The sequence below is a fragment of the Patella vulgata genome, chromosome 7 (assembly GCF_932274485.2).
Source record: "Patella vulgata chromosome 7, xgPatVulg1.2, whole genome shotgun sequence".
Taxonomy (NCBI): Eukaryota; Metazoa; Mollusca; class Gastropoda; family Patellidae; genus Patella; species Patella vulgata.
The window spans coordinates 61,052,925-61,077,995 of NC_065885.2; the positions used below are offsets into that span (position 1 = coordinate 61,052,925).

General features: G+C 39.4%; 1 protein-coding gene across 1 annotated transcript; it reads right to left on the reverse strand.

Annotated features, from left to right (window-relative positions):
* Nucleotides 1-14,494: 14,494 nt before the first annotated feature.
* Nucleotides 14,495-23,983, reverse strand: LOC126827562 (N-acylglucosamine 2-epimerase). Its single transcript, XM_056102430.1, has 11 exons — nt 23,921-23,983; nt 23,530-23,663; nt 22,624-22,699; nt 22,023-22,104; nt 21,150-21,319; nt 20,615-20,765; nt 20,100-20,167; nt 17,156-17,237; nt 16,402-16,509; nt 15,464-15,663; nt 14,495-14,784 (listed from the first exon to the last, which is right to left on the reverse strand). The coding sequence occupies exons 2-11, from the start codon at nt 23,634-23,636 to the stop codon at nt 14,626-14,628; spliced, it is 1,203 nt and encodes a 400-aa protein (XP_055958405.1). The 5' UTR covers nt 23,637-23,663; nt 23,921-23,983; the 3' UTR covers nt 14,495-14,625.
* Nucleotides 23,984-25,071: the final 1,088 nt, after the last annotated feature.

Here is a 25,071-nt window from a genome sequence, read left to right on the forward strand (position 1 = left end):
GAACTGTGACATGGGTGCTACAGCCAACAAATTCCAACTACCATGCTATCGGCTTACATGCACGCCAATGGGACCTCAGGTTTTTTGTTCCATCGAAACAACTAGACAGGAAGTCCATGCTGAAAACTCCAAATGAGTTTTTTCGGTCGCAACCCGCAACCTCCCGGGTAGCAAGCCAGCACCTTACTCACCAAGCCACGTGGCTCTCTTCTAATTACTGTGACAGTCCAGTCACATGACAAACAAGGGTTATTAAAACAGATTTTCACGGCTTGGGTAAGATCTTCGGGATTCAAATGGTTTTAGATAGATATTTTAGTTTCAATTTCATATCACGCAATTTGTCTATAGTAAGGTATCTTAAACGGTTAATTACATGTCACGTATTCATATTTTTCAGTTTGCATTTTAGATGCCATAGCAAATCAAAGATCATATAATACAATAAGTCAAAAAAAACAAATATGGGAGAAGAAAGAGCTGCAGAAATGAGGATTTGAGCACCTATGATTTCTCATAGGTGTTTTTGGAGGGTGAGTGCTCAATTCTAATAGAAAATATTGTTGTTATGGTATTTTAGAATCTCACCATGATGCGTTTGGCACAATATAGCCCGGTTGGAGCTGATGTGACATAAACCTCCATTTAATTTTATTATTTTGAAATTTAAAATTCAGTTTAGTATAGTAAAACTGTACACGTACATGTATGTGCACAGACAGAATCTTACTTATGTCCAGATACATGTAGATATGACTGTCTCATCTGTGGGGAGCCACGGTGGCCAAGTGGGTTAGACACTGGCTCGCATAATTTAAGGTCGCGGGTTTGCTCCCGATGTTGACTAAGACAACGCAGTACGGAGGGCCTTACAAGGACAACTGTCTAGTCGTTCAGATTGAACAAAAAAAACGTGATTCCGTGTACACATTGGCGTGCATGTAAAAGATCCCCTGGCAGTTAGAATTTGATACAAGAGTAGGCAACTACTACATTAGAAAGATCAAGACAGTTGGAAATGTCTATTGATATTGTGGAAACTTTTTCTCACAGAGCTTGATAATCAGGCAAAATGTAAGTAACATACATATTTGTATTTTTAATCATCAACTAGTTCTATACACTTGCTTGGTAATCTAGTTATTCATCTTGAGTCAATGCCTAGGACTCTCCTATTTCAAGTACTTGGGATGCTTGATTTTTGACAATTACATCCATTGATTTTCTTCGTGATAGGCCCTATGTGTATTTTTTACAGTAAATAGCAGTATAAAAATGATGGACAATATTTTACTTTTCAAATAGATTTCCCCCCCTGGGGTGTAGGGGGTGATAAGAATATACCCTTCGTATGTCCTGCGTGTCGTAAAAGGCGACTAAAAGGATCCCTGTAATGGGGCAACGTGTTTGCCGTGCGTTGCGATCCGTGTCGGTGGAGAGTGGAATCCTGGTAATTGAGTGGGGATTTAGCTTGCGAGCCCTATCTCTGCAACACATTGCTTCGGCCCACAATTCACCTAGACGGGAGGTCCGAGTGGCCCACTCTGATCAATCGGCTTTGGTCGTGTTTAGCTGACGAGTAGGCGCATCTTTCCCATAAATCTGTAATGTATTTATTGCAGTTCTACCTTTGTGTCCTGGGTGCCTACTCTAAAGCAGCGGCTTGGGTCAACTGGATAAGGTAAAAATATTATATCTTTACTTTGTCTAGGTATATCCCTGTCTGTTCTCTTAGGGCGCATGCGCTGGATACCCGCGCAGTAGCCTGCATGGATATTGCAACCCTTTGGTGGTTGGAGAGCAGGCAGGGATGAATCTTTTAAAATACACTCATGGCTTCCCAAATCAAGAAGACTCGTACGTTAAAAAGAACGTCGACCGAGGATTTGGAAACAAATGGTTTACCAAATAAAACATCCCGAACTTGGCCTAGGTTTCTGGTTATACAGAGTACCAATGATATTAATTTAAGTAAAACTTCTCCTTTTCTGATTGCTAAAGGTCTTGCCGGCTTGGCTGGTGAGCCTAAAAGCGTGAAGAAAATGAGAAATGGTACTCTGCTAGTGGAATGTGCTAAAGAATCACATGCTTCATCTTTATTAAAATCTAAGACTTTAGCCAACATTCCCATCAAAGTTGCACCGCATAACTCTCTTAATTCTTCAAGAGGTGTTATTCGGTCTCAGGATTTAGAAGGCAGCAGTGAGGAAGAGATGCTTGAAAATCTCTCCTCACAAGGTGTTACTTACGTCAAACGTATTTCCATCCGACGTAATGGTATCATTATTCAAACAAACACCTATATCCTGACCTTTGATAAGCCAGATCTTCCTAGGATGATCAAAGCTGGTTTTCTTTCCATTCCAGTTACCCCTTATATTCCAAATCCATTGCGTTGTTTTAATTGTCAACGCTTTGGACATAGTAAGAACGTGTGTAAGGGGAAAGCGATGTGTGCTCGATGCGGACAGGATGGTCACGAAAGTACATCGATCACCATTGCATTAACTGCAAAGGGCCTCATTTTGCATATTCCCGAGAGTGCCCGATATGGAAAAAAGAAAAACAAGTACAACAGGTGAAAACAGAGAAAAACATTTCATATCCAGAAGCAAGGAAGTTGGTTGAGGCTGTAACCCCAACGTTTGCAATGTCCTTTGCAAACGCAGTCAAACCGAAGACCGCTTCCATTGCTTGCCAAACACCTGTTGTCTGGCCAGCTCAGACAGAATCCTCATCACAAGAAAAACCTCCAATTCCTCCGAAACCTGCAAATAATTCTCTCAGTACCCAGACTGTTAAAAAATCTGGAGTGTCTGAGATAGAGGAGATTGTGCCCCCCACTCCTCCAGCAAAAGGTGGAAATCCACCAAAAACAAACAAGGAACGTTCTGGTAAAGGCGTTCCTCAAAATACAAAACTTAATTCCTTCCGAAGTCGGAAGGGTGATGAGGATCCTGTCCAAACCTTTAACAGGTTCAGGATACAGGACAATCTTATGGATGTTGTTGTAGAAATTCACGACCCCAAACAACATCATAGAAGTCCCGTTAAACCTCCCTGAAAATGGCAAATTCCATTATTCAATGGAATTGTCGTGGTCTTAAACCAAATTTTAATGAAGTTCAAATCTTAATTCAAAAATTTAATCCCTTAGCTATTTGTTTACAAGAAACTTTTTTAAAGAATGCAGACGTCTTAACACTCAGACATTTTGTTGCCTATCATCATTTTCCTAACGATGATGGTAGAGCACACGGTGGTGTTTCCATTTTCCTTAATGGAAATACTCCGCAGAGTAAAGTCGCCCTCAACTCACCTTTACAGGCAGTTGCAGTGAGGGTGACTCTACATATTCCTATCACACTCTGCTCTGTATATTTACCACCTAGTTTACATCTGAACCCCAGAGATCTTGATGACCTTGTTGCACACCTTCCCCTCCCGTTTATAATTACGGGAGATTTCAATGGTCATCATTCACTCTGGGGTAGTCCAGATGATAATAACAGAGGTAAACAAATAGCGGACTTCATTAACATTAATAATTTGTGTTTATTAAATGATGACTCGCCTACTTATTTACATCCTGCCACAGCTTCTTTTTCTTCTCTTGATCTCACCATTTGCTCTCCGGTCCTGTTTCAGGATTTTACATGGAGAGTAAATGAAGATCTGTGTGGTAGTGACCATTTCCCCATCTTGATAGATAATAATGGTCCCTCTCCGGTTGAGCAACTGGGCCAGATGAAATACACTACCAAATTCTTAAACATTTACCTTTTTCCACTCTCTTAATTTTACTGGATCTTTTTAACCGGATTTGGGTTGATGGGAAATTCCCCCCTTCGTGGCATGAAGCCACAATAATTCCCATCCCTAAACCCGGTAAAGATCATACGAATCCTACCAACTATCGTCCGATCGCTTTAACTAGCTGTATTTGCAAAACCATGGAGAGATTGATCAATCGAAGGCTTGTTTGGTACCTAGAGTCCAACAACCTCATTACTGACCTCCAATGTGGATTTAGGTCCCAAAGGAGCACTCTTGATCATCTCGTTCGATTTGAAACGTTCGTCAGGGATGCTTTCATCCAGAAGCAACATTTAGTTGCAATATTTTTTGATCTGGAGAAAGCATATGATACAACGTGGAAACACGGTATCATGCGCGACCTCCAGAACCTCGGCCTACGAGGTCGCTTACCTATCTTCATTAAAAATTTCCTGGAAGATAGGTCATTTAAGGTACGACTGGGATCAATATTCTCTGACCCATTTCCTCAGGAAATGGGAGTTCCACAGGGAAGTATTTTATCTCCAACATTGTTTGCAATTAAAATTAATACTATCCCAGCGTGCCTTAAACCAGGTACAAACGGCGCTCTTTATGTTGATGACTTTCAGATGTGCTATGGTTCTACAGACATGCGGATAATCGAACGTAAGTTGCAGCTTTGTTTGAATTCACTTCAACAATGGGCAACCGAAAATGGATTTCGTTTTTCGAAATCCAAGACTGTCTGCATGCATTTCTGTCAGAAACGAGGTTTGCATCCAGATCCAGAACTTTATTTGGATGGCAACCGCCTTCCAGTTGTGGATGAAACCAAATTTCTGGGGCTGATATTTGATAAGAAATTATCATTTATCCCCCACATTAAAAGCCTAAAAAAGAAATGTCTGAAAGCCCTCAACATATTGAGAGTCTTATCAAATACTGACTGGGGAGCAGACCGTAAGGTCTTGCTCCGATTATATCGAGCTTTAATAAGATCAAAACTCGATTATGGGTGTATTGTGTATGGGTCTGCCCGCGAGTCTTATCTCAAAGAGCTCGACACCATACACAACCAGGGACTTAGAATCAGTTTAGGAGCATTTCGTACATCTCCAGTGGACAGTTTATACGTCGAGGCGCATGAGCCCTCATTGCACAACAGACGTGATAAACTGGCCCTGCAGTATGCTACGAAAATAGCATCACTTCCGAATCACATTTCATTTAACACCATATTTAGACCTCTTTATGAGCATTTGTATCTGGTGAAGACTAATGTTATTCCATCATTCGGTATTCGCATACAACCCCTTTTGTCTGAGGCTGGTATCAGCCTTGACAGTATTGCGAATACCCCTGTCTTTAGGACTCCACCGTGGGCTATATCTCCCCCAAAGATCGATTTCGATCTAACTCAACATAAAAAGAGAGATACTAGCTCTACGGTGTTCCAATCTCTCTTTAGAGAGTTAAGGTCTAAGTATGGTGATTATGCTCCTATTTACACAGATGGTTCTAAAGATGGTGATCGGGTAGCCTCGGCTACCGTGACGCCATCTGAGACCATTTCTGTGTGTCTTCCACCTGCTGCTTCAATATTTACAGCTGAGCTCCAGGCCATTCTTCGGGCCTTGGAGTTCATACAATCCTCTTCATCTTTAAAGTATATCATCTTTACTGATTCTCTGTCCTCGCTTCAAGCAATTAACAACAAACAGCTTGAACACCCATTAGTAGCAGATGTTTATCATCTGCTATTATCATACGAGTTCAACAGTAAAGACGTCGTCTTTTGCTGGCTCCCCAGTCACGTAGATATAAGGGGGAATGATCAAGCAGATTTTGCTGCCAAAGCTGCTTTAGATCTTCCCCAATCACCCTTTTTAATACCATATAAAGATTTTAATTCGTGTATAAATCATTTTATTTATGACCGCTGGCAACGGTCTTGGGATTTTGCAGGCACAAATAAACTTCATCACATTAAGCCTCTCCTAGGAGATTGGCCCAACTCCTATAGAACCAACAGGAGGGATGAAGTTGTTTTGTGTCGCTCTCGCATTGGTCATACTTTTTTAACTCATATTTTCATTTTGAAGCGAGAGCCTCAACCGGAATGTGTTCACTGTCATGTTCCTTTGACAGTGAAACACATCTTGATTGAGTGCAAACATCTCAAGAACATTAGATCTAAATATTACTGTTGCCAGTCAGTACGTCAGCTATTTGCTCAACCGGAGCTATATGACAAAGTGCTAACATTTTTAAAAGAGACAAACTTTTATAATCAATTTTAATTGTATATATTTAATCATGTATATCGTTTTAAATATTTATATATGTAAAAGATTTGTTATATTTATTTTTAATTAATATATTTTCTGTGATATTTGTTTTTATTTACATATATAAATTCATTTATGTGATATTGTTTTAATTTGTCTCAGATTCACCATATGTTTGGCGCAATATAGCCCGGTTGGAGCTGACGTGCCATAAAACCATATTTCATTCATTCATTCTCTCCGGTTGAAAGACCGCAGAGGTGGAAATTGCATAAGGCTGATTGGGCTCTTTTTGAATCTTTGTGTCTCTTCTCTTTTGACGCAAAGGAGTTAGAAGATGCAGATGAGCCCATGGCCTTATTCACTTCAATTCTTCAGGATGTAGCTGAGCAGGCGATTCCGAAGACCACGACTAAGCCCAAACGTTTCAATAAACCATGGTACAATAACGATTGCAAATCCGCTCTTAGAGAGCGTGATCGTATCTTAAGAAACCTTGAGAATCACCCTTCCATGGAGAATATTGCAGCATACCAAATGGTCCGGGCGAAAGCCCGTAGAACCATACGCCAAGCAAAGAAGTCTTCATGGCAGGGTTATGTCTCAAGGATAAATTCCCGTACCACTTCCAAATCGGTATGGGATAGGATTCGTAGAATTAAAGGTAAAAGTAGTGCTTTATCAGTTAACCATCTAAATGTTGACAATACCACCTTAACAACATTTCCTGATATTGCTAATTCTCTGGCCAGTACAATTTCATTCAATTCATCATCCAATTTCTCCTCTGATGCCTTTCGGAGCATTAAACATCAACAGGAGAAAAGGCGGCTTAATTTCAAGTCCCGTAATGATGAATGTTATAATGACAAGTTTTCTATTGCCGAACTCCGTGATTCTCTTAAGAGGGCTCGGGATACTGCAACTGGTCCAGATGAAATTCATTACCAGATATTAAAACATTTACCTTTTTCTACACTTTTAATATTATTAGATCTTTATAACCGGATTTGGGTTGATGGGAATTTTCCCCCTTCATGGCGTGAAGCCACAATAATTCCCATCCCTAAACCGGGTAAAGATCCTACGAATCCTACCAATTATCGTCCGATCGCTTTGACTAGCTGCATTTGCAAAATCATGGAGAGATTGATCAATCGAAGGCTTGTTTGGTACCTTGAGTCCAACAACCTCATTACAGACCTCCAATGTGGATTTCGGTCCCAAAGAAGCACTCTTGATCATCTCGTTCGATTTGAAACGTTTGTCAGGGATGCTTTCATCCAGAAACAACATTTTGTTGCTATATTTTTTGATCTGGAGAAAGCTTATGATACCACATGGAAATATGGTATCATGCGCGACCTGCATAACCTCGGTCTGCGGGGTCGCTTACCTATCTTCATTAAAAATTTCTTAGAAGATAGGTCGTTTAAGGTACGCTTGGGATCAATATTCTCTGACCCATTTCCCCAGGAAATGGGAGTCCCTCAGGGAAGTATATTATCTCCCACTCTTTTTTCCATTAAGATAAATACCATACCATCGTGCCTTAAACGCGGGGTCGACGGCTCTCTTTATGTTGACGACTTTCAGATGTGTTACGGATCGACAAGTATGCAGACAATCGAACGTCAGTTGCAGCTTTGTTTGAATTCTATTCAACGATGGGCAACTGACAATGGATTTCGATTTTCGAAATCCAAGACTGTTTGTATGCACTTTTGTCAGCGAAGAGGTTTACATCCTGATCCGGAACTTACACTGGATGGAAGCCCCATTCCAGTTGTAGATGAAACAAAATTCTTGGGTTTGATATTTGATAAGAAATTATCATTTATCCCCCACATCAAAACCCTCAAAAAGAAATGTCTGAAAGCCCTCAACATATTGAGAGTCTTATCAAACACTGACTGGGGAGCAGACCGTAAGGTCCTACTCAGATTATATCGAGCATTAATAAGATCTAAACTCGATTATGGGTGTATTGTGTATGGGTCAGCCCGCGAGTCTTATCTCAAAGAGCTTGACACCATTCACAACCAAGGACTTAGAATCAGTCTAGGAGCATTCCGAACATCTCCAGTGCAGAGTTTATACGTCGAGGCGCACGAGCCCTCATTGCACGACAGACGTGATAAACTTGCACTGCAGTATGCTACAAAAATTGCATCTCTGCCTCATCATATTTCATTTAACACCATATTTAGACCCTATTATGAACATCTATATTTACTGAAAACCAATGTTATTCCATCCTTCGGTATTCGCATTCAACCCCTTTTGTCTCAGGCTGGTATCAGTCAAGACAGTATTGCGAATACCCCTTTCTTTGAGACACCACCATGGTCTATATCTCCCCCCAAGATCGATCTCGATCTTACAAAAAACAAAAAGAAAGATACTAGTTCCACAGTGTTTCAATCTCTCTTCAGAGAGAAAAGGTCTAAATATGGTGATTATGCTCCAATTTATACAGATGGTTCCAAAGATGGCGATCGGGTAGCATCGGCTACTGTCACGCCATCTGAGACCATTTCTGTTCGTCTTCCTCCTGCTGCTTCCATATTTACTGCTGAACTCCAGGCCATCTTTCAGGCTTTGGAGTATATCAAATCCTCTTCATCCTTAAAACACATTATATTTACTGATTCTTTGTCCTCTTTACAGGCAATAAACAATAAGCAGCTTGTACACCCTTTAGTAGCAGACATTTATCGTCTGCTACTATCACACGAGTTTAACGGCAAGGACACTGTCCTTTGCTGGCTCCCCAGTCATGTTGATATTAAAGGGAATGATCAAGCAGACTTAGCTGCCAAGTCTGCTTTAGATCTTCCCATATCACAATTTCTTTTACCTTTCACCGATTTTAAATCGTCCATTAAATTATTTGTATATGACCGCTGGCAACGGTCTTGGAATCTTGCAGACACAAACAAACTTCATCACATTAAGCCTCTCTTAGGAGACTGGCCAAGCTCCTATAGAACCAGCAGGAGAGATGAAGTGGTTTTGTGTCGCTCTCGCATTAGTCATACTTTTTTAACACACATTTTCATCTTAAAGCGAGAGCCTCAACCACAATGTGTTCACTGTCATGTTCCTTTGACAGTGAAACACATCTTGATTGAGTGCAATCATCTCAAACATATTAGATCTAAATATTACCGTTGCCAGTCAGTACGTCAGCTATTTGCTCAACCGGAGCTTTATGATGAATTGCTAGCATTTTTAAAAGAGACAAACTTTTATTCAAAATTTTAATTGTATATATTTATCATATATTGTTTTTTAAATATTTATATATGTAAAGGAATTGATATATTTATTTTTAAGTATATTTTCTGTGATATTTGTTTTTATTTACATATATGAATACATTCCTGTGATATTGTTTTAATTTGTCTCGTTAAATTCACCATATGTTTGGCGCAATATAGCCCGGTTGGAGCTGACGTGCCATTAAACAACATTTCATTTCATTTCAAATAGATTTCAAAAGATTTTAAAAGGTAATATCCAATTAGTTGTCAATGGAAATAAAATATGAATGGGCCCAAAAATAATTAGACATTGCCTAGTAAATAGGTGCTGCCATGATGTAGTAGCCGGGTTTCCGTGTATGTTAATAAATCACGTGATATCCTACATTTGCATATGAAGTTGATGCTGTGCGAAAGCTGCTATGTAGAAAGCGTGAAGGATAAATGGGTGTGGCAGGGCGCAAATATAAAATGTAATGAGAGAAATGTAAAATGTAGATATGTCAAAAAAAGCATTTTCCCACAAAACATTTGTTATTTAACACTTAACATTTGTCGTTTTACATTTAACTCCTGCCTTAGGGGTATTTTGACTTTATCATTATCGGTATTAGGACTTTGTACATTGTACTTTTTACATATCATCAATGGAAACGACATTGTCGCAGAGCATTTAATATTGGCAGCGATACCCTTCCATAGTAAGAAGCGTGACATTAATTCCCGATTCGACAGTTTTGATCGCAGTGTGATAAGGGAAACTATCCACAGTCTGTATAGAAAGGGTCAATATGAAAGTACAATTATGTCCTAGATTCCAGATACATTATTCAAATACACTTACGGATGTGTATTGGTGAGAGAGTGGAGAAAGGTGCAATATTTCATTGTCCATACTGTAAATATATCCTCTATCATTAACTATCTTTTTAATTGATTTAAATGCTTATCACATTATCATCCCCATAATTGTAAATAGCCTGTACGTATATGTTAAAGGACATTATTGGTGCCAGTCATCATCACATATGTGATAGAACTAATTAAACACGTTCAAAATATAATTTTATCACAGAGATCATTGCTACGATAGCTGAGTAATACAGGTTTCCTGAATCGGAAGTGACGAACGCCAAAGGAAAACACGAGCCAATTCCAACACCTGAACCAATTGCCACATCGACACCTATCCAGACACAGACAGCACTAGCCTTGGCACCTACTTTTACACCAGCACCAATGCAAGCACCAGCAGCCACAACAGCACCAGTGATGCCAATGCCAACATCTATCCAGACAGCACTAGCCTTGGCACCTAGTTTTACACCAGCGCTAAATGCCGTGGCACCAACAGCACCAATGCCAATACACGCACCAGCAGCCACAACAGCACCCACGCCAATCCCAGCACCAGTAGTAGTGCCAATCCAAGCACCAGTACCAACACCCACAACAGCACCGGCAGCACCCACGCCAATCCCATCTATGCTAATACCAACACCATTAGCGTTGCCGAACCCAGCACCAGCATCAGCACCCACGAAATTTGCAGCACTTATTGCACCAGTAGCCATACCAGCACACCAACCCATGGTACCGGCATCTCTTGAACCAGAGTTCGACTTTTCGCTACTTACAGTGCATGTAGCTCTGCCATACAGCAATCTCTGGAAATATTAATGCTAAGATTAACAAAAATTGAAGAAAAACCAAGATAAACTTATGAAAAAGTTTGAAAACAGATCAACACAAATCAGGCATGAGCTACTAGAAATTCACCAGCCATCATCATCTGCGTGTACAGACGTCTCAGTTTTTGACGATATCCGAGATGAATTTAGAATATATAAACCAACGAAAAACATATCTATTCTTTAAAAAAATGGACGAACTTTTTTATGTTGATGTATTTATATGTTATAATATGTAATTACAGAACTGCTGTTCATAATATCGACGAATCGATAGCTAGCACTGTAAATATATGTATATATTTTTAATACACAAATACACCATAAAAATATATATAAAAAAAACGAAAAACATATCATCTATTCTTTAAAAAAATGGACGAACCTTTTTTTATGTTGATGTATTTATCTTTTAATATGTAATTACCAGAACTGCTGTTGATAATATGTAAACTGCCCCAGGGGTAAATAAAGCATTGAGAAGGCAATTATATAACTACCTGAATATGTAATTACCAGAAATGTTATTGATAATATATTGTCAGTGTATATGCAATATTGTAATTAAATTTGATACTTTAAACGCATTATGAATAAATAAATATCTGACGGATTGATTGTTATTCTTATCTGTTCAATAACTGAAATGATTTCATCTGTTTTGCAAAGTGGGGATCTGTCATCAGATTGGGCTTGTGTTATGATACAGAAGTCAGTTTTAAAGCCGAAAACGAAATAAAACTAAAATTAGTAAACAGTTTTTCACTTTTATAGACCGGACTGGGTCCACCCATAAATGTATGCATTGAATTCTGTTAAATACGGGTTTCCGAATTATCTTTTCAACTGACATACATGAAAAAAAGTCGAAAAGAGAATATATATTCCCAGCCTTTTATGCTGCATGTACTTCTACAAAAATCCTTAAATTATTGTTCATAATTAAACCTGAAGGTGCGAATTGCTACCTCCGGAATATATTTTCAGACACGACTATCAGATTTCACAAACATGGTTTCATTGTCTGCTTGTCGGATAAGCGTTTACATCCACAATAGCTACGTGTATGTGCTTTGTGATATGATTCACGATTGTAATACCGATGTACATGTACACTAGGAATAAAGGATGGTATTTTCTAAATATATTTATAAACAAGTTGTCGCCCATTTTCCGAGAGTGCTATCAGAATTCACGAAACATGGTTTCATTGTCTGCGTGTCAAATTAACCGTTGACACCCAAAATAGCTACATACAGTAGCTAATACCGATGAAAATCAGGAATAAAGGATAGATTTAGGATATACATGTATCGGTAGGTTTTAGTTACTTTTCATAATCAATTTGCGAAGGATGTATACAGAAAGCCATGGGGAACAACAGGCGAACAGTTAACCTGCGTTATTGTTCCAATACCACTGTAACAATATGGACGACATTCATCTAAACATTGCGGACCATTCTCGGCCGACTATATTTAATTTTCGCGAACTATAATCCGCCGACTATTTTATATTTTCGCGGACTATAATCCGCCGACTTTTTTATATTTTCGCGAACTATAATCCGCCGACTTTTTTATATTTCCGCCGCGTTTTTGCCGCCCAGAATGCCTTTATGAGAAAACACCGCGATTCTTGAGCGGAAAAAACACCGACCAAGGACTAATTTCATACTACCGCCTGGTGTGTACTCTATAGTCAAATAAACACGTACTCCTCGCTAATTCCTCTCAACACTGCTGTAAAAAGCAATTTTCTGTTCAAACTTATGACTGGTCAATAGTCCGATTAACAACCAATAGCTAACCCCAGATTAAATGAAGGGTTGTCATGTTGCTGTACTTCGGATAGATTTGATTGAACGGGAAGAATAGACATACTCCCTCAAAAGCTCAAGTATCAGAAGACAATCCAGCATATTATATCAAATACTATTTCTTCGTTTGATTTAAGTATACAGGTTTATCAACTACAGCAGATACCTGAAGCAATGGCCCGAGAAATCCCTCTCGGGCCATTGCTTCAGGTATTATGCTATAGTTGATAAACCTGTTTTAAAATCAAACGAAGAAATAGTATTTGATATAATATTCTGAAGATGTGTTTTTAAAAAACTTGTTGATCAAACAAAGTATTAAATATATAAAAAAATTTTTTATTATAAAACAACGTTTAAACCAGCTAAAAGCTGCTGTGGACAAATGCCATCGATTCCACATGATTTGTACTTTTTATACGCCCACATTTTCATGTGGACGTATTATGCCGTCGCCCCTGTCCGTCCACAATTTGTTTGTGGACACTCTACAGGTCAATTCTTATCCGATTTTGACGAAACTTGAAATATAGGTTTATCTCCTATATATTGGCATGTATCGGATCGAAACTTCATGGATTATGGCCCCTGTTTGTACGAAAAATCACGTTTTTAGCTTGTGGACCCTACAGAGGTCACAATTTTTATCTGATTTTGTTGAAACTTGAAATGTAGGTTTATAACCCAACGATCGCAGTTCCTTTCGATGTTCACGCATATCGGACCGTAACTTCCAGAATTATGGCCCCTGATTGTACGAAAAATCGCGTTTTTAACTTGTGGACCCTATAGAGGTCATAATTTTTATCCGATTTAAAAAACCGTATTATTATATCACCGTTACACCCTAAGGGCCGCTCAGTTCAAATTTCGTGAAAATCGTCCCAAAATTGACAGACAAAATGGCCGCCGTTCTTTCTCAAATAGCGAAAAACTATGGTTGTGGACCCTGTAGAGGTCACAATTTTTATCCGATTTTGTTGAAACTTGAAATGTAAGTTTATAACCCAAAGATCTTGGTTCTTTTCGATATTCGCGTATATCGAATGGTAATTTCCTGAATTATGGCCCTCGATTGTAGGAAAAATCACTTTCTTCTTAGCTTGTTCTCTATCCATCCCTCGAAAATGTGGGCGTATCCTGCCTGGCAGCCGCTGGATAAAATTCGTGATAAGCAATAGAACCATTAAGGTGAAATGAAATGAAATGAGATTTAACGTCCTACTGTTATGCTCCGAACTGGACTAACGAAGACGGGCATACGCCAGACAGTGTACTATGAAAGAAATTTTGCCCGGACAGCGGCACTCTGGCCTACTCTTATATCGAATTCCAACTGTCAAAGGATCTTTTACGTGCACGCCAATGTGTACACGGGACCTCGGTTTTTCGTCCCATCCGAACGACTAGACAGCTGTCCTTGTCAGGTCCTGCATCACTGACAAGGGAGAACCAAGCCGGAAAATCAAGTTGAACTTTCTCGGCCAATGCAGGGATCGATTACACCCGACCTCCAGGCTAGCGAGCCAGCGTCTTACCCACTAAGCCAACGCGACCCCCCGACCATTAAGGTCATACAAATCATCAATAGTAATCGAATGTTCGATGGCATTCTTTATTTTCTTGAAACATGGGCGGGCTGTTGTTTCGTACAAAAATAATTCGTTCATGTGAAGAGTATCATTGATGCAAAGCATTATTTGTGATATCACACATGAAAACTTGCAAATATGTTCAATTTCATATATGTGTAAATTCTTGCGCAATGGTAGTCTAATAAATTACTGATTAGAAATGGCTTCTTCTAATAACTGTCGACACATGATCTGGTATCGTATCACGTGAAAACATCCTTTCCATGGACTGCCTTTAAAGTTATGAGTTACTTCCCCTCTTCTATTTAAATAACCAAACCATTCGCCATGTTCTTCATCAACAAACTGAAATGTTTATACAACACGATAACCTTACTCCGCGTGTTGTTCTTGTAAATATATTTGATGTTGATCAAATATATTTGCGTGCTATTCATAAGGATATGAAACAATCTGAAATTTATTTCAGAATAATTGTCACAAATTAAAACGGTTATTTTCTGCTTTTCTATTCAAATGATGGATATTTAATGCAATATATCTTTCAGATTTGCAATCTGATTAAAATATAGATCCTATTTCGTTTCATTTTTTAGTTCAAAATTTCGTTTTACTTGTCATCATTACATTAGGATCCGGAAGAGTTGTTATCATGGACGTGTTCTGGATGTTGTGAGGGTTTAGGCATTGAAACGGTCTGTTACAGCGAGCTTTTGGTGTGTGGTGCACGGAACTGTGGGTAATCCGCTAGAAACATCACTGCTGATTGGTTAATGAAATGTCTGACGTCATAGGGTCAAAAGTCGCTCATATAACCTCTGACGCGACCGGTCAGATCTTCAAGAGTGTACGCCATCGAAAGTATAAAAAAAAACGAAACGAAATGTAGATCTGTATTTTAATCACATTGTCAGATTTGGTAATTAAATCTCAAGAATTAGATCTCGAGAATTATCATCTACAAGGCGCTAATCCTTTTGAAAATAAACTAAAAAAATAAATACAATAAATTAGGTATGCTTACATGTTCATAGCAGTAGTCAAAAACTTGCTGAAATGTTTCTAAGAATTGTGAATCTTTGGTGGTCTTCCAGGCCAACAAGAAGCTGATTAATGCTTCGTTGTGTGGCCACCATAACTTCATATCCCATTCAAGTGGTGTCGGACAATATCCATCCACATCCAAAAAATAGAATATTCCGCCATAATTCTCATCCCAGCCCCCTTAAATGAAAATATAATAGTATGAATAGGCTATTCGTTGATTATAATAATGCAATGATATCGGATTCAATTTGTCAGTTAGAAGCAAACAAATAAATACAAAGAGAACTACAAGTGCAAAATTATCCAAAATAAATAAATAAATAAAACGCCTGGACGGACAAATCTAGTTTGGGAAAACAATACACATGCCATAAAACGAAAGGCGTTTCTTGGTGCCGTCTGTTTACCGAAATAATCGTCCATAACTCTAACAGTTTTAGGTGCAATTGTTATGACCACCCCACTTGTGTAAATTGAAATGTTTCATATTTTTTAGTTCGATCCCTGCATTGGCCGAGAAAGTTCATCCAGATTTTCCGGCGTGGTTCCCCCTTGTCAGTGATGCAGGACGGAGGGTTTGACAAGGACAGCTGTCTAGTCCTTCGGATGAGACGAAAAACCGCGGCCCCGTGTATACATTGGAATACACGTAAAAGATCCCTTGGCAGTTGGAATTCGATATAAGAGTAGGCGATAGTGCCGCTGCCCGGGCAAAATTTCCCTCATAGCACACTGTATGGCGTATGCCCGTCTTCATTAGCCCAGCATAGGAGCAGAACAGTAGGACGTTAAACCCCATTTCATTTCATATTTTGAGAGTTTAAATCATATATAATTAACCTTCTCACCAGTCTGGTTTGTGTTCAGTTTGTCGGACGGCACGGCGGTTAATTTATTGTAATATAATTTACATACCTTTGAAAGGGTTGACAATAAATTTATCAATGGCTGTTTTCTGTAATTCTTTATCGCCTGTTTTTATGGCGTATTCAAGTAAAAACCATCCACACTCTATAGCATGACCTGTAGGGGTGATTCAACATAAACTAATAAACATAAATATATTCATGGCTGATCAACCGCTATCATAGGATGATTTGTGAATATTAACTACCTGACTGGTGAATATTAACAGCTATCACAGACTGATTGGTGAATATCAACTGCTATCAAAGGCAGATTGGTGAATATTAACTAGCTGATTGGTGAATATTAACTACCTGACTGGTGAATATCAACTGTTATCACAGGCTGACTGGTGAATATTAACTAGCTGACTGGTGAATATTAACTAGCTGATCGGTGACTATAAACTGCTATCATACTAATTAAAGTATTTAGTTGCTGGGCCCTGCAGCTGACGTCATGATTTAACATCTAGTCACCCACCGCCGCAATTAAGTGTCAATCTTTCGATTTAAGGATGTGATCAATCTATATAACTGGCCATAGAAATGGTTATTTGGTGAATATGTTTTTTTATTACAGAAGGTGATTAGAGAACCTACTTTAACCTAAGTTAACATATTACCGCAAGCATCTCGTTATATGCGATGGAAAAAGACACTTAGTTTACACAGGGCATGACAGTTAGATATTACTGTATGTATAATGATAATGATTGAACTGTCGATATGGTATCGCAGTGATATAAATATTCTTAAACTACCTGGATTTTGTAATCTGCCCCAACTGTTTGGTAATTCTTTGCCGTCTGGAGATACATTTTCTAGTATAACACTCCCGTCTCTCTGTTATGATAAACACAGATATAGTCAATATGCATTGTCTACTATAACACTTCCATCTCTCTGTTATATAATACATAGATATAGTTTTAGATACATTGTCTACTATAACACTCCCGTCTCTCTGTTAATATAAACACAGATATAGTTATAGATACATTGTCTACTATAACATTTCCATCTCTCTGTTATATACTATTCAAAAAAAGTAGGGGATATTTGATTTTGGGGGCATAATACTAAAATATGCAAATGACTACGAAAAAAGTCAGTATAGAACCTAGCAGAAGAAACATTTCCAGTTACATGTCACGCCCAAACGCACCAATAGCTACCGCATGGAATGCAGGTGATGCTTGGGATCATCATGGGAGTCCAACCCAAGATTTGCACGACTCTGACTTTGAATGTTACAGTCATTGTGGCATTGAATTCCAGGGTGGAAACATCAGTTTAATTGTTTTAGTGACCAGAAAACAAATTTTGATATGCGTCGGCTTACCCAAAATGAAAGGTTATGTGCCCTTGGCATGCTACAGATCGGCACAACACAGGCGGTTGTGGCGCGGACGATGAATGTTTCTCAGTCTGTCATAAGCAGGCTATGGTCCAGATACCGTGATACACAATCTGTACAGGACAGACCACGCTCAGGTCGACCAAGGGCAACAACTCAAGCCCAGGATCGATTTATCCGTACCTTGGCCTTGAGAAATCGTGTCATCACAGCAAATCAAATCAGCGCTCGTCTTCAAACAGACACTGGTGTGAGAGTGAGTGGCCAGACGATTCGGAATCGACTGCATATGGGTCACCTTCGCGCCCGACGTCCTCGCGTGATCCCTTGTTTGAGAGATCATCACATTCAGGCAAGACGTCGTTGGTGTAGGGATCGTCAACACTGGGATAATCGACGCTGGAGCAATGTGATGTTTTCAGATGAGTCAAGGTTCACTGTTGATTTGTTGGACAGACGTAGGAGGGTGTGGCGTCGTCGAAACGAGCGCTTCCAAGACGTTAACGTCATCAGACATGATCGATTTGGGGGTGGCTCTGTTATGGTGTGGGGAGGCATCACTGTTGCTGGAAGAACGGCTTTACATGTTGTTGCAGGGCGTGTTACAGGCCAGTACTACCGGGACAACATCTTGGCAGTCCCTGTTGTGCCGTTCGCACGACGTCATGGCCGCCGTTTCATCTTCCAGGATGACAACGCAAGATGTCACAGGGCCAGGATCGTTACAGGTTACCTCCAACAACAGAACATCACCACATTACCTTGGCCAGCACTGAGTCCCGACCTCTCCCCCATCGAGCATGTCTGGAACATGCTTGGACAGAGGTTACGTCAACGTCAACAACGTCCTGCCAATGTCCAAGAACTTGCTGCTGCGTTGCAACAGGAATGGGACAATCTGGACCAAAATGACCTTAGACGTCTCATTAGGAGTATGCCACGTCGGATCAATGCTTGTTTGGCAAACAGAGGAGGATTTACCCGTTACTGACTTGGTTGTGATGCTGTGGTAACTTTGCTGTTTGACCCCGGGTATCATTTTACCCTTATAATGGTCAGTCTGTGCCTTACTTAGTCTAACGATCATTTGGAATAAATCGATGAATGTGAACTTCATTTCATTTTGTCATTTGTTTCTTCGTCAGTTTCATTAGGTGACTTTAATAACACTTAAAAATCAAATATCCCCTACTTTTTTTGAATAGTATATAATACATAGATATAGTTTTAGATAGAGACATCCCCATGTGGTACACTCTTAATGAAATCAAAATGAAATGGAGTTTAGCGTCTTACTGTTCTGTTCCGACGGGCATACGCTATGTAGTGTGCTTTACGGGAAATTGTGCCTGGACGTCGGATTTACGGCCTACTCTTATATCGAATTGCAACTGCTAAGGGTTTCTTTATGTGCACGTCTATGTATACACGAGACATCGGTTTTTCGTTCCATCCGAACGACGGTACGTTACCCCTTGCAAGGCCCTTGCAAGGCACCACTGATAATAGGGAACCACGCCTGAAAATCCCGATGAACACAGGGATCGTACACGGAGCCTCCGGGTTAGCGGGCTTACCCACTCTGTAAGGACAGGTGACTGCGGTAGGGGCGGTGGCAGGTTGATAGGAGCTTAGGAGGGTACAAAGCTGGCTAGCACTCATGAGTTATGGAGATAGAATGGCCAATAAGATTGGGAGCCTTCGACAGGCCACTGTTTACGGTGATAACAATTTTAGCATGAGTTAAATCTAAGATGAGTTAAATCGAATGCAGAAGTCAACTGGAGCCACGAATCAACGAGACCAAATGATATTGTGGGTGCAATTAAGTTCACTGAATTACAATTAAACCATCTGATTATTCACGGTGGCTAGGTAATTAAGACGCTGGCTCGCTAGCCTGGAGGTCGGGTGTTGGATCCCTGCATTGGGCGAGAAAGTGCATCCAATTTCTCCGACGTGGTTTCCCCTTGTCAGTGGCGCAGAACGGAGGGCCTGACAAGGACAGCTGTCCAGATCCCCTGGCAGTTGGAATTCGATATAAGAGTAGGCGATAGTGCCGCTGTCGGGGCAACATTTCCCTCATAGCACACTGTATGGCGTATGCCCGTCTTCATTAGCCCAGTAGGAGCAGAACAGTAGGACGTTAAACCCCATTTCATTTCGTCTGATTATTCACAAAATGCGTCAAAACACTCAAAAAAGAAAAGATAAAACTAGTCAAAGAATAGCCATGGAACCAAGCTGGAAGGCAATCCAGCTATTACCGGTGATCTATATGAGTGAAATGGGGCTTAACGTACTACTTTTATGCTCCAACCGGGTTATAAAAAATGATGGTGATCTACCTGAATATGGGACAGTATTTCTTTCACACATTTCTCTTCAACACTTTTCAGTTCCTTCTTCTTTTCAGCTAGAAGTATATAAAATATAGACTGTAATTAGAGCTACAGAAAGAGAGAGAGAGAGGGGGGGGGGTTAAGCCCATCCGACACAACCTAGGTCATTTAGGGACTAACGCAAGGTTCAAACTGTAACTAGAGCAAGAAAGGGAAACTAGTGTGGTTAAAGTATTTCATGTTTCATTTAATTAGGAAAATGAGGTTTGACGTTCCCTCGACAAAAATCAGGTAATTTCGGGACTAACATATGGTTCAATTTTATTTCAATAATTAAATGTGGAAGGAAAAGGGGGGGGGGGGCTAAGAAAACGTACGAGGTTGGATAGGAGACTCTACTCCTTGTCACGCAGAAGCTGGGAATCGAAACCTTTGAATCCAACATGCCGCCATATGATATACACAAATTGAACCGACTTTACACACTTATAGACAACCTATTTATAAACGCATTGACGTACCTGGCAGAGGTAACTGACAGAGGTTAAGAACCATCATAGGTACAGCTAGAGATGATGAAGGTGTATGACCAGCTAGTGGAGTATTTCCTAACTCAGTGTCATCAACCTGTGCCCAATAAATTATCTTATCTAACATGGATATACCTTCTTTCTGAAATATATCACATTGAAATTAGTCATAATACAAAGCGATTTATCCAGAATAACCCAACCAGCTTCCATAGAACAAATAACAATCACTTCAAGATTAAGACCGTCATATGTGCAGCTAGAGATGCTGAAGGTGTCTGACCAGTTAGTGGAGTATTTCCTAACTCAGTGTCATCAACTTGTGCCCAACCAATTATCTTAACTAACATGTATTGTATCGGGTACCTGATAAAAAATTATTTTTTTTACTGATTTCATATAATTTTAAGTTTAGGAGTTTAACTGGTTGGACACTGGACAGGGAGTTGGATCAGGATTCAATTGGGGGATTTCTGCAAGTTACCTAAAGCACCATCCATAAGACTACAAGCATTGTATTGGGTACCTGATAAATATCCTTTTTAGTTAATTCATGTAATTCTAACATGGCCATTGTATAAAATGTCTCTGTGAATATGGTTTTCTGATATTTAATAGGTCGTCCATCTCGTGTAGTCATAAAATAACATCGTGATGTGTCGCTATTCTTAACTTTGTTCATCAGAAATTCGGCCCCTGTAAAAATAATTGGTAGAAACATAGAATATTCATCCAGCATTCTCAATGTAATAAATGTCCCTCTTGGTGGGCCCCTAGACTTCAGCTTCTTGTCTGGACTATAGGGAGAAAATACTTAATTACTGTTTTTGATTGTTCAAAAAATGGACAGATTCGAGCACATTTCTCATTTCAAAACAAACATGGTCATAAACCGAACGTTGGATAGTTTTAGTTTAAAAATATCCTGTTCAATATACTGAATCTGGTTGAATAACAGACAAAAGCCTATAAAAGTATTCTCCCAAAACATAAAATATTATGTTTAATAGAGAATGAATTACAAACAAATATACATTTCTGGATATGTTTGTCTCCAAGCATGGTTTTCTTATGTGACTGAATATCTTTAAATATATCATCTCGTCCTGATTTTAGTTGAATAATTGTACAGAAGACGGAAATCCCAACTACTGAGGGTTTGTTACTTAGTATAAGATATGTGTGATATAATCTGTTAGAACCAGCCAAGGTTTTGTTACTTAGTATAACGATTCGTTTGGTATAATCTGTTAGAAACAGCCAAGGTTTTGTTACTGAGTATAAAGATTTGTGTGATATAATCTGTTAGAAACAGTCATGGTACCAGCCTCTTGTATCTGAGCATGTTATTGGGAGTTGGACTCAACAATTCAAGTTTTTATCAGAATCTTCTACTCACCACTTTCTGCAGCGTTTAACATCTTCTCTTTATCTTTAACAACATCGGGGGCTGATCTCAATATACTAGCATACGTATACACCTAAAATATATATAACATCAGGGACTGATCTCAGTATACTAGCACAGGCATACAGCTACAATAATAATATAACACTAGGGTAGATTGTGCTATGTTGGGAGGCCAAATGGCTAACGCGTGTGCGTTGGATCAGAAGATCTGTCATTGAGTCAAGTGGCGTGGGTTTGATTCCTCGCTTATACGTGACAAAGAGTAGGGTCGTCTGTCCAACCTCCTGGGTTTTCTCCTCTCCGGATCCCCCGGTTTTCTCCCACTGCTAAAGAACACAACGCCCAGGCGAATTATTAAAATAAAATTGAATCTTAATATGACCTAGTTTGTGTCGAGTGGACCTTAAACCCCATCTCTCTCTCTCTCTCTCTCTCTCTCTCTCTCTCTCTCCACAGTAGATTGTATTATAGAGAAATGAAATACAATTGAGTTTAGCGCCCGTTCTTTAATGCGCACGCCTTCGTGTGCATGGGCCTCGCTGTTTGGTCTCGTCCGAACAATAAGACACTATTAGCTTATGCATATTACCTGTCGACCTTGAAACCAGCCATATTTCGTATCGTCATAAACTTTACCATCGGGTCCAATACAATTCAAGAAACCTCTAAAAAAAATAAACCAAAAGTTATGTTCAAATCTACGATGTAAGTTTGTACTCGCATTGTACTGTGCATAACTATTATTTGTCAGCGTCAACAAGAGAGAGAGAGAGAGAGAGATTGGGTTTAAGGTCCACACGACATAAACTAGGCCATATTGAGATTCAATTTTATTTCAATAATTCGCTTGTGCGTTGTGTTCTTTAGCAGTGGGAGAAAACCGGGGGCCCCGGAGAAAACCCAGGAGACGGTTAGTTTAGATGAATAAGATATGTCACGTGAGAAAACTTATTTCGTTTGATGCTGGTCATTTGTTCGACCTGTACGATCAGAAGAGGCAATGCCAATCATTGTTTGGCTTGTATTGTCAAAAGAGACGATACGAATCATTCTGGGACGTGTACAGTCAGAATTCGCGATATCAATCACTGTTGGGCCTGTAGGGTCAGCAGAGGCGATATCAATCACTGTTGGCCGTGTTGGGCCTGTAGGGTCAGGAGAGGCAATATCAATCATTGTTGGGCCTGTACGGTCAGAAGAGGCGATATCATTCATTGATATAATCAACACCAACCGAATATTTGAACAAATTTATTGTTATTCTAGGTGTATAATTAAAGGAGGATTGGGTGTGACTAAAGCCCCCACCCCACCCCAACTATTTGTAAACATTTTTAAAATAAACACTTTAAAAATTCATCTATAGTGTATATGTATATGCCAAAAAAGTCTATCTATCTACCATAGTTACATACAATTGCATTTCTATGAGTGTGACAAACAATGGCCAGGGGTCCCATGCAAGCTTAATTTGGAGTTGGTAAGAGTTACGTACCCGTGTTCTTCGTCATGTGAGTATTTAACCCAGAAGTCAACCGATCTCTGTAAATCATCAGATATTTTCTGGTGGAATTCTTTCAATCTTAATTTTGCGTCCGCCATATTTTAATACTATGATTTGACCTTGACCTAAATAGAAATTAGATAGAGATAAGTGGGTATTCAGTGATTAAGGCGCTGACTCATTAACCAGGATTTGGCCGTGAAAGCTGCCCCGAATTTGTCAAAGCGGTGCTCGTCCATTAATAAAATGACAATTAAACCTTGTAGGCCTATTGCTAAGCGACTTGACATAATCTGTGTATATGTATATAATCATAATGGGATGCTTTTTACACAGCCTTAAACCATTCATTCATTCATACATCAATATAATAATGTCTTACCTTAACGTATCGTTATAGCCTTTACCGCGGCCTGTAGCTGATAAGAGCACGAATTGATAAGAGCATAACAGCTGTTTAAGGACTTTGCATGAATAACTATTGACAATAATATGACATATAATATATACACGCAGCAGTCAAATAACTCAGTTTATACTGGATACATTCACTGGTTTGTACACATCTAGAACAACGTTTCGACAGGTACTCTCTTGTGGTAATGCTTGTGTCTGATTTTTTTTTACATGTATTTTACAATTATTGAATGTCGCTTAAAGAATAATAAAACAGCTAACAATAAACAAGTTGCGGTCATGAACAGTTGAATCCGGCTATGAATGGTTGGTTCCAGTGACAAGACAACTCATCACAAGACAGGACGATTTACCAAAAACTATCCAATACTACCCAGTACTGATTGAATACTACCCGATACTCCCTAAATACGACCCAATACTAACTAAATTCGACTCAATAATAACTAAATACTATCCAATACTGATTAAATACGACCCAATACTAAATTAATACAATGTTTTTGTCTAATGTTCGTCTCTATACATGTTTGTTTTATCAAGCAGGACCGATGGCCTGAGAAGGACAGCTGTCTAGTCGTTCGGATGGGACGAAAAACCGAGGTCCAGTGTACACATTGGCGTGCACGTAAAAGATCCCTTGGCAGTTGGAATTCGATATAAGAGTAGGCCGTAGCGCCGCTGCCCGGGCAAAATTTCCCTCATAGCACACTGTATGGCGTACGCCCGTCTTCATTAGCCCAGGTTAGGAGCAGAACAGTAGGACGTTAAACTCCATTTCATTTCATTTGCTTTATCAAATGTTCGTGTTGTCTTGTCCAGTGTGTCTAGGCTTGTCTCCATTTGCACATACGTTATAGCACTTGTTATATAACTGTATATATATATATATATGTCCTAGTTCAATTGTCTTATTCGTTCTGTACATATATATAAATATTTCACCAATACATTCGATTTCTTTTCGCTAATCATCTTGTAAATAATTCAATTTGTATATATAATATGTAGGCTAATTGTCTGCGATATCACTTGGATGGACGCGGACGTAAACTAAAGCTATTCCACACACACACACACACACCTACACATCCTGCGCATGTGCAGTCTGGCTAC